General features: G+C 45.4%; 1 protein-coding gene across 1 annotated transcript in view; it reads left to right on the top strand.

Moving 5' to 3' along the window:
- Nucleotides 1–189: 189 nt before the first annotated feature.
- The window catches only part of Zswim6 (zinc finger SWIM-type containing 6), a 164,152-nt gene continuing 151,076 nt past the window's right edge, over nucleotides 190–13,265 (top strand). Inside the window, exon 1 of the mRNA XM_031359948.1 lies at nucleotides 190–847. Coding sequence (XP_031215808.1) covers nucleotides 205–847 — 643 coding nt within the window. The 5' untranslated portion in view covers nucleotides 190–204. The remainder of the gene's footprint in view (nucleotides 848–13,265) is intronic.

Raw genomic sequence — 13,265 nt, 5'->3', positions numbered from 1 at the left:
CCCCGCCCCCTCCCCGCGTTTCTCCCTATCGGCGCTCCTCCTCGGCGACGTCGTCACGGCACAGACCACACCTCCCGTGCCCCTACAAGGAGCGGCGGGCCCTAGATGGCAGCGTGGCGTCGCCACGGCGTGTGCGTGTCGCGCTTCCTTGTGCCGTTTATAGGGTCCCGGCACTTCCGCTGTCGGGTTAGAAGCGGCGCGGTCATGGCGGAGCGCGGACAGCAGCCTCCTCCGGCGAAACGGCTCTGCTGCCGGCCGGGCGGCGGCGGCGGAGGCGGCGGCGGGGGCAGCAGCGGCGGCGGCGCGGGTGGCGGCTACAGCTCTGCCTGTCGGCCCGGCCCGCGGGCGGGCGGTGCGGCGGCAGCGGCGGCGTGCGGGGGCGGCGCGGCGCTGGGGCTGCTGCCGCCGGGCAAGACCCAGAGCCCCGAGTCTCTGCTGGACATCGCGGCGCGCAGGGTGGCGGAGAAGTGGCCGTTCCAGCGCGTGGAGGAGCGCTTCGAGCGCATCCCGGAGCCGGTGCAGCGCCGCATCGTCTACTGGTCCTTTCCCCGCAGTGAGCGGGAGATCTGCATGTACTCGTCCTTCAACACCGGCGGCGGCTCCGCGGGCGGCCCCGGCGACGACAGCGGCGGCGGCGGCACGGGCGGCGGCGCGGGCGGCGGCGGCGGCGGCTCCTCATCCTCGCCGGCCGCCACCTCAGCCGCCGCCGCCGCCGCCGCCGCGGGCACCGGGACCCCGTCGGTGGGGGCGGCCGGCGCTGCGGACGGCGGCGACGAGACGCGGCTGCCCTTCCGCCGGGGTATCGCGCTGCTGGAGAGTGGCTGCGTAGACAACGTCCTGCAAGTCGGTGAGTCACGGGGCCCGCCGCGGGGCCGTCGGTCCTTCTGTCCGGTCCTCCAGTCCCTCGGGGGTGGGGGAGGGAAGGGTCCCCTCCGCTCCCCTGGGCCGTCCCGGGGCCGGGCGCGCGATGCAGCGGCGGGCGACTCGGACGGTCCCCGGAGCGGAGCGCCCATTTCCTCCCCGCCGGTCCCCGCCCCCGTCTCCCCGGACGGGCTAGCGCGAGTGGGAAATGAATCAGCAGGACGCGCCCCTCCGTGGCGGGGCGGTGGGTGTCGGCGTCCCCGTCGCCTGTCCCGCGGGCTGGAGCGCGGGTGTGCGGGGCGGGCGTGGACAAAGGCGCGGGCGGCCGCGGGGTTCGGTCTGGGGCGTGCGGCGCGGGGGAGGGGGCGCGGGCCGCAGACAATGCCGACCGGGGCGCTCGCTCTGCGCTGCCCGGCTCGCGTCCTTTCTTTCTGGCGCCGCTCCGCGACCCCGCGGTCCGAGGCGGGGGTGGCGGCGATCCCTCCTAACACCGCTCGGCCACCGCTCCGCTCGGGGCTCCGACGGCCCCGCGTACTATACCCCGGCTGCTTGAGGCGTCTGCGACGAGCTCCGCCGGCGTCCGCGTCCGGGTCCCCGAGCCACCCCCGCCCGGAGCGACGGCGGGCCGGGCCGCTGAGGGGCGCCGCTCGCGCTTCTCCGTCAGGCACCCCGCCGCCCGACTTCTGCCTGAGCCCGGGGTCGGGGCGCGGTGCTGAGGGAGCGGGCAGCCCCGCCGACGCTGTGTGTGTGTGTGTGTGTGTGTGTCTGTCTGTCTGTGTGTGTGTGTGTGTGTGTGTGTGTGACCCGCGGCCGGCGTCCGCACCGAGGGGCCCCGAGGCCCCTGCGCCGCTGCGCTCCCCGCACCACCCGGCACTTTGTTCTCCTTTCGGGTTTATTTGTGCCCCCTTTCAATTTTCTGTCACCCTCCGAAAAGGGGAAAGCAAACAAAAGAGTCTCTTTATTTCTTTTCAGGGCTTGTAAAGTAGAAGGTATTTGACAAAGGCGAGAGAAGGACTTGTGATTTAAAGCTGCACAGCCCCTTCTTTCTCTGACAGACCAGGATAGTTTTTCTCAAATCCCTCTCTGCCTTCCACGGGGCTTTTCTTTTTCTTCTGTTAAGATATCTTTTCCAGCCATAGTTTTGGGGACGTTTGAACTGGTTTGAAGTGAACAATGCTGCAGCACAGCCTCCCTGTCCGGATTGCTGAAGGCTTTTTTTTTTTTTTTTTTAACCTCACTCCCACTCTGGTTGAAATTGTAGGGATAAACCCCGAAGCAAATGAATGAGGAATGATAGATTTGAAAGGCTGTGTCTGTCTCTGTCCCTCTCTCTGTCTCTCATTTTTAACTTGTTCTTTTCTCTGTACGGTCCAATCTTTTTATCCATTTCATGGGGAGTGGAGCGGGGGTCTGGACAGTGGCCCTGACACAGACGGTTTGTTTTAATCCTGTTTCGTTAATTTGAATTCTAATGTAATCTGAAAACGTGATTTTCTGCATGGTCATTTATTTCCAAAGACAGACCTCAGTGTTGCTCAGCACCCTTTCCCTCTGTCTAAGAGGGTTGTTTTTTGAGCCTATCCACCCTCCCCCCCCTTTTTTCCCTTTAAAATCTAATTAACTTTCTTTCTAGTCACACCTCCCCCCAGCCCCCACCCTTCCGCCCACCTTCTCCTCTTTCCCTGCCGGTTTGAAGCCGATTGAAGCACATGTATGATCTCTGAGTAAAACTAACCCGAGTCTGAATTTTTATGGCTTGGCTGGCAGTGTTGCATCGTGGCCCCCGCCCCCCCCTTCCCCTTGCTGTGTTTGACTCTGCTTGTGAGCAATGAGGAATGACAGGAGAGCACATAGGGAGGGTTTCTTGGCTGATTGCATTTAAGCCAGGAATTCACTGTGAAAATAAAGCAAAGGGGCGATAAATAAAAGATGCAATCTTCTCTAGGAGACAGACACACAGCGTGGGCTTTGCCTGCTTTCATCAGTGGAAGAGACCAGGGGGAACAGTAAGTTGTAAAAGAAAATAGTAACTTTTTCAATAGTCCCCAAAGGGGAAGGTGGCCACTTGAATGAATGCAGTTGGCCCGGCCAATGTGAAGAGGCAGGCATGCCTCTAGTACTGTTTGAAGACTTGACCACCTCTTGGAAATACTTACATATGTACGAAACAAATGTGGTACAAATTGTGGAAAACACGTCTTTTGTTTTCCCTTTCTTCTTCTCTGAGTTCTGCCAGTTTCTTTAACATCCAAGTTTTCTTAATTGTGCCAGTCAGCGTCGAGATGGAAGACTGTTACAAATTAAATGTCTGGCAGCTGGCACTGTGAGATAGGAAAAGGTAGAACCAGGTTTTGGCCACCTTTGATGAGGAGCAGAGAGGCCAGCTAGATTAAGTATCTAATTTAGGGTCAAGTGGTGGCTGGAGCTAGTATACTTTAAGAAGCTTATAATTGTGATTTGCTGCAGTCGGAGCCCCCCCCCCCCCCATCAAAACCAAACCAACAAAAAAAAACCCCTGAGATGGAGAAGAACAGAATACTATGTTGATGTCATTATAAACAGTTTTCTGCTGTTAGCCACTTGGGTTTGTACAGGAAGTGTTCTTGAATGCTGGTCACAATAGGGAACCCTGGTTGTTGGGCTTTATCTTACAAGCTTGTCCGAAGCTTGAGCAGTAGGGAATTGGGCTTGTTAGAAAAGAAGCTTGCTGGGTAGATCTTTAGAAATACACTAAACCTTTGCACTGACAAGTGCTATTAAATTATTAGATATAAATTATTGTATTTAATAATTGCTCATCGGTGGCTATAGGGAGGTTTTATAGAAATGTGTTTACTTATTTTTGTTAAATTAGGTTGCTTTTTGTTAAGAAGGGTCTCTGTTGGTGTGTAGTCTTGATCTCAGTTAAGCAATAATTTCAGAGATAATGCCTAAGGAGCTTCCCCCAGGTGTTTGTCTGGCCCTCTTGTATATGACTTAAAATCAAACGCAAAGACAGATTAATTGGAAAAAAATCTTTAAAAGTTTTCTCTTGGGCTGAAAATGTCATAAAGCAAGTAAAATCTTTAAGTGGAATAAATATTTATGGCGTGTTTGGCCAAAGTTAGGCATTTATAATCTATAGGATTATAGATGATTGTGGTAGTGGTATATAAAAGTGTTCTGTGTGAGAACGCCCACTGCATGTATTTTGCAGTAGTGAAAAACTGGACTTCTTTTCAATTTCTGTCAGATAGGATTTGGTCAAGAACTGACTAGAATACTATGCAACTATGAACAAAAGCAAGTAGTTGATGTATTTTAACAGAGAGGTGACCTTTTACAGTAAGTAATTAGGTCAGGTGTGATGGCACATGGCTTTAATCCCAGAACTCAAGGTGGGGGGAATCTTTGAGTTCAAAGGTACCCTGTTCTACATCGTGAGTTACAAGCCAGCCAGGGCTATATACATTGAGGTCTTGTTTCAGGCAAACAACAACAACAACTACACACAGGTTTAAAAAAATAAAAGGCTTTGGTATAAAGAAAGGTACAACAGTGTCTGGAGAAAGGAGTTAAGTGAACTGGCAAGTTTTAGAGGATTTCCCTCTTATGTGCAACCACATTTGAAGAAGATTAACCTTTGAGTTATAATGTATTTTTTTGGTGTTTTGGTGTGTGTGTGTGTGTGTGTGTGTGTGTGTGTATAGATGATTGTTCTTTGTGAGGGACTGGTATGTATTTTTTCAAAGTTTATTTTGATTAAAATATTTATTTAGAAACAAGGCAAATTTAAGCACAACTAGTAGAGCCTTTTGTGTGAAAAGGAAGGAGTTACATTTTAAAAGCAGTTGGCCATTTCTTAGGTAGTTGCTTTTGGGAGATAAAAATACTGCTTGAATTTTAATATATTAGCTCATATATCCTTTTCCAATGGGGAGGTGGAGTCAAGGCAGTAAAGTATAAGGAGAATATGTATTGGAGTTAAAATGAAAAAAAATTTTAGTCAGTTAATTTATTGGCCTTTACTACAGTATTCTTATTTTCTTTATTGACCAAAGATGACGATATAAAGATGAGACTCTAAATTCTCTTTCAGAGTTAAGTGTATTTTAGATTGGTTAGAGTGTGTTTTATTGCACCCACTTTCAAGGGTGAAATAATAGGGAACAATTTTGTATAGCGCTGTATACTAATTTATTTTTGCTTTTCAGGGGGATTAAGCGCGGGGCCGAGGTAAATTCTCTCTCACTGAACCATACCCCAGCCTTTCGGTTATGGAGAAAGTTAATTGAGTGCCAAGAGGACGGCATTGTGGAAGCAATCACAGGTTTTTGTGTGTGACTTGAGAAGTTTGGTTGCAGCTTTTCCATACCTAGTAGGTGAGGAGTGCTGGGTGTTTAGAGATGCTCCATGCCGGGACAGTTGGTATAGGTCCAATGAAGGACTCTGTCCAGTGGGCACAGCACCGTAGCTCAGACACTGATCCAACAAAAGGAGGGAGGAGATGGCTCAGTCAGTAAAGTGCTTGCTAAACAAGCAGGAGGACATGAATTTGAACATTCAGTACCCCCATAAAAAGGATACATTTATTACCCCAGCACTTAGAGGGCAAGAGCCAGGCAGATCCTTGGAGCTTATTGGACAGCCAGCCTAGCTGAATTGATGCGCTCCAGGATCAGTAATAGGCCTTATTTCAAAAAATAATATGGAGAGTAATTGAGGCGCATACTCACTGTTGACCTCTGGCCTCCACATAGGTATACTCAGATGTACACACATTCGCACCAGCAGTGTATATATATCACATGGGTATGTATATACACACACAAATACATCAACGACGTTGACGTTGGAAGATGGAATTGCAGACTTTGGTTAAGCAATCATTTCTATTTTTGCTTCAGCCTTGCTGTTATGTTTGTTTTTCATGCTAGGGGTTGAATGGAGCATCTCTTTGATGCTAGGCAAGTGTTCTACCCATAGAGCCACATCTGCAGCCGGGCCTTGTAATTCCTTGCTAAATAGTTGTGTTATGAGCACACTCTTGGACTGCAAAGGCTGTCTCTTTTTTTCCCCTTTTGTGTTAAATTTCATTTCTTTGGAAAGCGCTAGGCTTCGATGCTATTCTTTCGGAAACATCAGGATGCCTGTGAGCCATGGCCTTTAATGGAAGAGAATTACTGCAATTAATCAAACATTGGAGCTTCTTATTCTCTTAAGTATGTCCTTGTTCAGTTTTAAGATGCTCATTTTGTCGCTGCTGGTCGCTTGCCGTCTCCCTCTCTGCTCTGCATGTTTCATAAGGAGAAATGCAGGGCCAGCATCTCCCAGCTACTCACACTCGTAGTTAGCATTTAGTTAGGAATGTGTGATTTCTGCTGGTAATATGTGCACAGCACAGGATGGCTTTTAAGAAAGCAATCCCTTTTAAAAGCTACATGATTGGACTGAATCTTCACTATTTCTGTTTTTGTGTTAGACTGTAAATTTTCCCCAGTGCATCAAAATGAGTTTGGTACCTCAAAGAAGCCTACTTAAACATACATGTGAATAGTGTTAGGAAACCTCATAGGGGAGACATTCAACTCCAACTGCCATGACTTAAATTGCTAGGCTAAACAGGACATACAGCCTAGAAAAGGAAGTAAAATTATTAGGAAATGTGATTGTCTTAGAAATAAAGCAAATGACATTTTTAATTACCTTTTCATTGTTGTTGGTTTTTTTTTCTCTGAGACAGGGTTTCTCTGTGTAGCCCTGGCTGTCCTGGAACTCACTCTGTAGACCAGGGAGGCCTCGAACTCAGAAATCCGCCTGCCTCTGCCTCCCAAGTGCTGGGATTAAAGGCGTGCGCCACCACTGCCCGGCTTTTAAATTACCATTATATAACTAAAAAAATTTGCTCAGTAAGAAGCCTAATTTATATCTACCTTGCTTTATTTGCTTTTGACTGTACATGTGTGCAGATTACTACACATTTGAAAAGCGAGCTCCTCTCTCATTTGAAGTAAACAGGATGACTTTGTCTCCTAAGAAATTAATATCAAGCGACAGTTTGGGAAAAAAAAGTTACATCATCTTGCTTGATGGAAAAGCACTTCTGTTTTTCAGTTTAGCCAGATTCTCAAACAGTAAAGTGTTAGGTTTATTGAAAAAATGCCTGGGTATCTTAAATTTTAAATCACTGTCCTGTGTACTGCTGCATGTTTATACATGGTTTTAATTTCTTTAAAAATAGGATATTTTCTTTTTTTTTTTTCTTTCCTTCCCCATATAGGAAAGAGGGATAAAGTAAGCTTTGGAGAGAAAGCAGTGTGAAATCTGCTATCCTTTGAAACTTTGAGCAGACAGAAATGTGGACTTTGTAACAAATAGTAGATGGCTGTTTGTAAAGGCTCTGGCAGATATTTTCTATCTGTGAAATGCTTGCCCTCTCTCCCTCCCTCCCTTCCTAACTTGGTTCCTTCGTTCCTTCCTCTGACAGCATTTCACATAGTGGCGTCGATCCCAGTATTGTTCTGCCTAAGCCTTCTAGGTGCTGAATAATAGGTGTGTAGTTCCATGCCTGGCTTATTTCTGTGGAACTCTGAAGTGAGAGTTTTGAGATAAATTTTACTTCCTTTTCTAGGCTGTATGTCCTGTTTAGCTTAGCATTTAAGTAATGGCAGTTGGAGTTGAGTGACTTCGTTCAGTAACTCTGTGCTTTGCACAGGTGCTTTCCTCCATCAAAAGAAACAAAACACAGTAGAGCATTACCTGTTTATCATTGTGTGTGTGTGTGTGTGTGTGTGTGTGTGTGTGTGTGTGGGCTTTTAGAGATAGATGTCATTTATTTCAGCTTCTCTTGACTTTCATTTTATCAAATATTTATTTATTTATTTATTTAGAGACAAGAGTCTTATTCTGTAGCCCAGGCTGGACCGGAACTCACTATATATGTGGTCTGGGATGGCTTGGAGCTCCTCAGCCTTTCTTTCAGGTGATGGAATTATCCTTGTGGACCACCATGGTTGGCTTTCCTTATTTTTCTGATGAAAATGTGGAGCCCTACACAGGGAGAAATTGTTCAGAGCAAGCCATACAGCGAGCAAGTGAGCGACTTGTGGTTTCCACAGCTTGTACTCACTTGGTTCCCTGGGACTGTTGGGTAATCTCAGATATGACAACAAGCATTTCTTGAAGGTGAATTGATACAATGCTGGTGAAGTTACTTTATGTGTATGTTGTAAAAGTGTTCTATTTCAGGCTAAATCCAAAGGGCTTCAGTTCAGTGATGGATGTAGCATGCAAAATAAGTGCTATGTATTGCTAAACAATAGTAGCTATTGGAATTAGTAATGCTATGATATAAAAATCCATGAGAAGTTGTGTCTGCTACAGCACAAAACTTTTACAGCTGTGTGTATAGGGGAGTGTGTGTAGACACCCATGTAATAAAGAATTTACTCGAAGTGGGCAGTGCTTATACACAGCACAGATGTACACAGCAAGGAAGAAATGTGGTGTGAATTTAATGTGTTTATAGTTATACTCATATTTGAGAAAACATTTGTACATATCTCCCTGCTCTCATCAGCAAGCTGCCTCATCTTCAGTAAAGGGAATATTCAAAGCACATCGGGATTATGCCCATATACACTTTTTTTTTCCTTTCAAGTCAAATGCTCAACTTCTAAAAAGATTTCATTTTTTTCTATAGTTTGGGGCCATTCTTTGTTAAATCAGTATGTCTCATGAGAGTCTACTGTAACATTTCTATAAATTAGTAAAAGTTAAATTTATAAAGCTATTAGCAGTATATACTAGATATTATTCTTATTCTTTTTGTTTTTAGAGACAGGGTTTCTCTGTGTGGCCCCGGCTGTCCCGGAACTTGCTCTGTAGACCAGGTTGGCCTCCTTGGTGAGTGCTTTTCAAGTCTAAGTAGCCCTGCCTGTGGTGCATCCTCAGTATGGTTACTGATTATAGATTATTCTCAAGCTTACAGTCACTTGCTGCTTTTTAGAGTACCTTCATGGAGATCTGAAGGTCAAATGCTAACTGTAGCTTGGATTCTAATGTCTATCGTAGCCAATCATTCCTTTTCCCCCCAAACCTACTGGTTCCTGTCTACCATCAAGCTACAACTGCAGCTAAATGACTGGTCTCTTTCTACTGAGTTTCAGCTTTTGTATTGGGTGACTAATCAACTTCCAGGAGAAGTTCAACATGTAAGGAATAACTTGAAGATTGCATTACTCATGTGAATGCTGCTGAGAGTGTTGTCAAAGTATTTGGTAAGGAATTACATTTTTCATTTCCAGGCCCTTTAACAATAACTGTGGCCGGCAGTGGTAGCATATGCTTTTAATCCCAGCGCTTGGGAGGCAGAGGCAGAGGCAGGTGGATTTCTGAGTTTGTGGCCAGCCTGGTCTACAGAGTGAGTTCCAGGACAGCCAGGGCTATACAGAGAAACCCCGTCTCGAAAAACAAAACAAAACAAAAACAACAACAACAACAACAAAAACCAAAACAATAGCTGTGATAAGCAACGATACTTCTCAGTGCTGGCAGAGCAATCAACTTTCTTTGAATGAAATGGTTTTATAGCTTCATCTGGACAGTTGTGCCCAGATGTTAATTGGTAGGATACACCAGAACCTTTTCAGTAGTACATTTAAACTCTTAAAACCCAATAAGTTGATCAGATAAATTGGAGGCTCATTAAGTGAATTAATGTGCTTAAAATTCAGGTGACTGGCTGCCTGATCTTGCCTTATTTAACAGTCTATTTGAAGTGTTTTCATTGTTAATTAATATTAGGCTTTTACAAGAAATATCCCTAAGAAGATAATATAAAGACGAACCTTGGGAGCAGGTTTTAAATTATTTTTTTTAAATGAAGTTTTATTTATTTATTTATTTTATGTGTATGTGTGTTTGCCTGCATTTATGTACATCTCATGCATGCAGAAGTTATCAGAGGTCAGAAGAAAATATTGGATTTACTGGAGTTGGAGTTCTGAGTGAATGTGAACCGCCACATGGATGCTGGGAACTAAATCCAGGTTCTCCGCAAGAGCAGTAAACACTCTTTAAAAATATATATTTTTTCAGTTTTATTTCATTTTATGTATATGAGTGTTTTGGTTGCATGTATGTATGTGTGCCACATGCATGTAGTGCCCACAGAGGGCAGAAGAGGGCATTTGATCCCTGGTTCTGGAGTTATAGACAGTTGCAAGCCACAGTAGGGGTGCTTAGAATCAATACCTAGTCTTTTGCAAGAATATCAAGTGCTCTTAACCACTGGGCTCTCTTTCCAGCTCTGCAATAGTACTCTCTCAACTGCTGATCCATCATGTTTGTCTCTGCATTTTTGATTCTTTATGTCAGCACAGTTTAGAATATTGTACCTCATTTTACCTATTAAGTATTGAGGAAGCAACCAGCATCCCAACATCTTCATATGTGAAAGACAGATGTTTCATAGTTTAGGTACAAAGAACTATGTTTCTCTTAATAAAGACTTGGACAGGTTGAAGGCTGCATTACTTCGAGACCTTTGCACTCCCCTCCCTCCTTTTTTCTCTCCCTCCCCCTTCTTTCTCTTTCCTTTCCTCTTTTTCTTCCCTCCCTCCCTCCCTCCCTCCCTCCCTCCCTCCCTCCCTCCCTTCCTTCCTTCCTCCCTTCCTTCCTTCCCAGACAGGGTTTCTCTTTGTAGCCCGGACTGTCCTGGAACTCTGTAGACCAGGCTGGCCTCAAACTCAGAGATCCACCTGCTCTGTTTCCCATGTGCTGGGATTGGTGCTCATCATCACACCTAGCTCATTAACTGGTTTCTAAAACAAATACTGGTGGCTTTCTAAATACTTGTTATAAAATAAATCCTGTACCTTAGAGGTTGGAAACCCGTGGTCTGACTGTTTTATGTAACTAACCTTCTAAACTTTACCCTGTTCCTGAGGATTTTTTTTTCATAGCATTCTTTTAAGCTGACTTGTATCGCTGATGGATCTTAGTTTTTCCCTCTCTCCATCCCCAAATATCAGTTGTGTAACTTTTATCCTGACTCTACAGGCCAGCAACTCAGTCCTACAGAGATGTGGCATGTGCCTTCTCTAGACAGTTGGTGAAGCTGGATGCTTTGGGATGATGGAGCTGCAAGTGAGAGCCAGGGCATGCAGCTTCTGAGCCTAGCCTGCCCTGCACTCTGTTTCCTTCCTTCTCTTCTCCACACCTCTTCCTCCCCTCTGCCTTCCCTCTTCTTCCAGTCCCTCTGTTGTCCCCCACCCCTTGATTTAGGGGAATAAACTGAGGTCAGAAGGACCTATGTGTTCCAGCTGCTGCTTAGCTGCTATTTTTAGCCTGGCCCTACAGCAGGCTGGCACTGGGCCATGGTGGCATAGGGCCAGTACTTTGTGGGACTGGTGGCCAAAGTCGGAAACTTAATTTTTCATCAGTCTAGGTTTCAGATATACTCTGTCCTACAATGTTCTGTCAGTTTGTACTTTTAAAAAAGAAAAATTAATTTTTTTAAAAAAAAGAAATGACTTTTTTTTTTTTTTTTTTTTTTTTTTTTTTGGTTTTTGGTTTTTTTTTTTGGTTTTTTGACACAGGGTTTCTCTGTGTAGCCCTGGCTGTCCTGGAACTCACTCTGTAGACCAGGCTGCCCTCGAACTCAAACTCAGAAATCCACCTGCCTCTGCCTCCCAAGTGCTGGGATTAAAGGCGTGTGCCACCACTACCTGGCTAAGAAATGACTTCTAAAAATAGTCATCATAAATAATAAATCTGAACATATGCCGTAGAGATTATTTTAGAGAGAAGAAAGACTTAAAATTGTCTTATCAGGTCAGACATATTTAGCTCAGAATTTGGGCATTGTGGTGGCACCAAGAGGTGCAAAGTTTACGTGGGTTATTAATGTGCCTCAGCATTTTTAAATTGCCACTGCTGTTGAAGTTGTGGAGTCAGAGTTGAATTATATAATTAGAGGTGTCATCAGACCAAAAACCACAAAAAACAACAAAAAAACAAAACCCCAAACCGAGTGCTTTTTCCCGCTGTTCCTCCTTGCTCATGCTTGTCTGGGTTCAGGTGTGTTAAATGGTCAACACTTACTGTTCTTTAGAGAGCAGCAAGGTTCTGCAACCTAAAGGCCTGAGATCTGGGTCTGGAGCCTACATCCCAGCTGTACTCAGAGCTCACATTTGCGAACTGAGCCTTACACTTTCAGATGCATCTGTGCTTTCAGAACCTACTTGACTAACTGCTGTACCAAAAATGGAAATTAGCGTTTGTTTTGGAGTGATTTTTTGGGAAGAAATAAACTAGTGTCACCGTATGAAATGGCAGGGAGTTCAGTATGGAAGATATGACACAGGTTTTCCACAGTGGTGCACAGAAAGCTGGGCATGTTAGGGCTAGGGTGTGGTGTATCTAGATGACACTATGCCTTCCAGTATCAGCAGTGACGATTAGTCCCATATTCTCTAGAAAGTAGTCCAATGTGAGGCTAATGTTAGTGCGCTGACCTGACACGCCTTCCTAAGGCAGTGCAATGTAATAATATAAAGACAAATTGATTTCTTCTGTAAGGTAGTTAAGGATGAATTCTAGGAAATGCACTTTATGAAAAGTTCAGGTCAAATGGCTTAGTGAAAAGTGGATGTTTCAGAGATTGTATTACGGTTTTATGGTTTTTAGTTTTCCTTACTACTTGAGGCAGTCTTGTATGTTGCTCAGGTTGGCCTTAAACTCGTGTCCTCATGGCTTCACCACCTCAGTATTGAGATTGTAGGCATGGACTGCTACACTCAGCCCTATGTTCTCATATGGTAAATCAGAGATGCTTTTAAAATCATGTGAATTACTTTTTAGCCAGGGTCTGTCAGAGCAGTCCAGAATACCTTGGCACTTGACATTATCTTTGCCTCTTTCCCAAGTATTGGGTTTGCGGGCAAATGCCACCATGCCTGGCATTTTGGAAAAGTGCAAGGTGGGCACCTGGATGAGTGTTTTGTTTCTTTCATGGTGAAGGCAAACATTTGGTCACAATCGGAGTGTCTTGGGGAGGGAGGATCAAGTGCATTGACGTATATCACAGTGTGGTAATACTGGGAGAGTTATCTTGAGTGTAGCTTGGAGAGAGAGTAGGTGGCGTCCAGGGGTGTCTACAGAAGTGTGTCTATGAGCTTTAATATGATTGATAGAAAATTATAACCTATTGCATGGTGGTTGATAAATGACTATTGTTTGGATTCTTAATTAAGATTTATTAGGTGAGTTATGTAGTGTCAGTTTTGCTTTCAGAGTTGTGATTAAAACCAAGGTTCTAGAGGTTAGACCAGTGGACTTCAGAACCTCTGTAGGCAGAGCATTTGATGATGGTCTTCCTTGGAACTTGTCAGAGTAGTTTCTTTTCAGTTTCCACCAGATCC

This window comes from Mastomys coucha, unplaced genomic scaffold, assembly GCF_008632895.1.
Source record: "Mastomys coucha isolate ucsf_1 unplaced genomic scaffold, UCSF_Mcou_1 pScaffold8, whole genome shotgun sequence".
Classification (NCBI taxonomy): Eukaryota; Metazoa; Chordata; class Mammalia; order Rodentia; family Muridae; genus Mastomys; species Mastomys coucha.
Note: the sequence above shows the minus strand (reverse complement) of the source record. Positions and strands in the feature narration are given on the sequence as shown.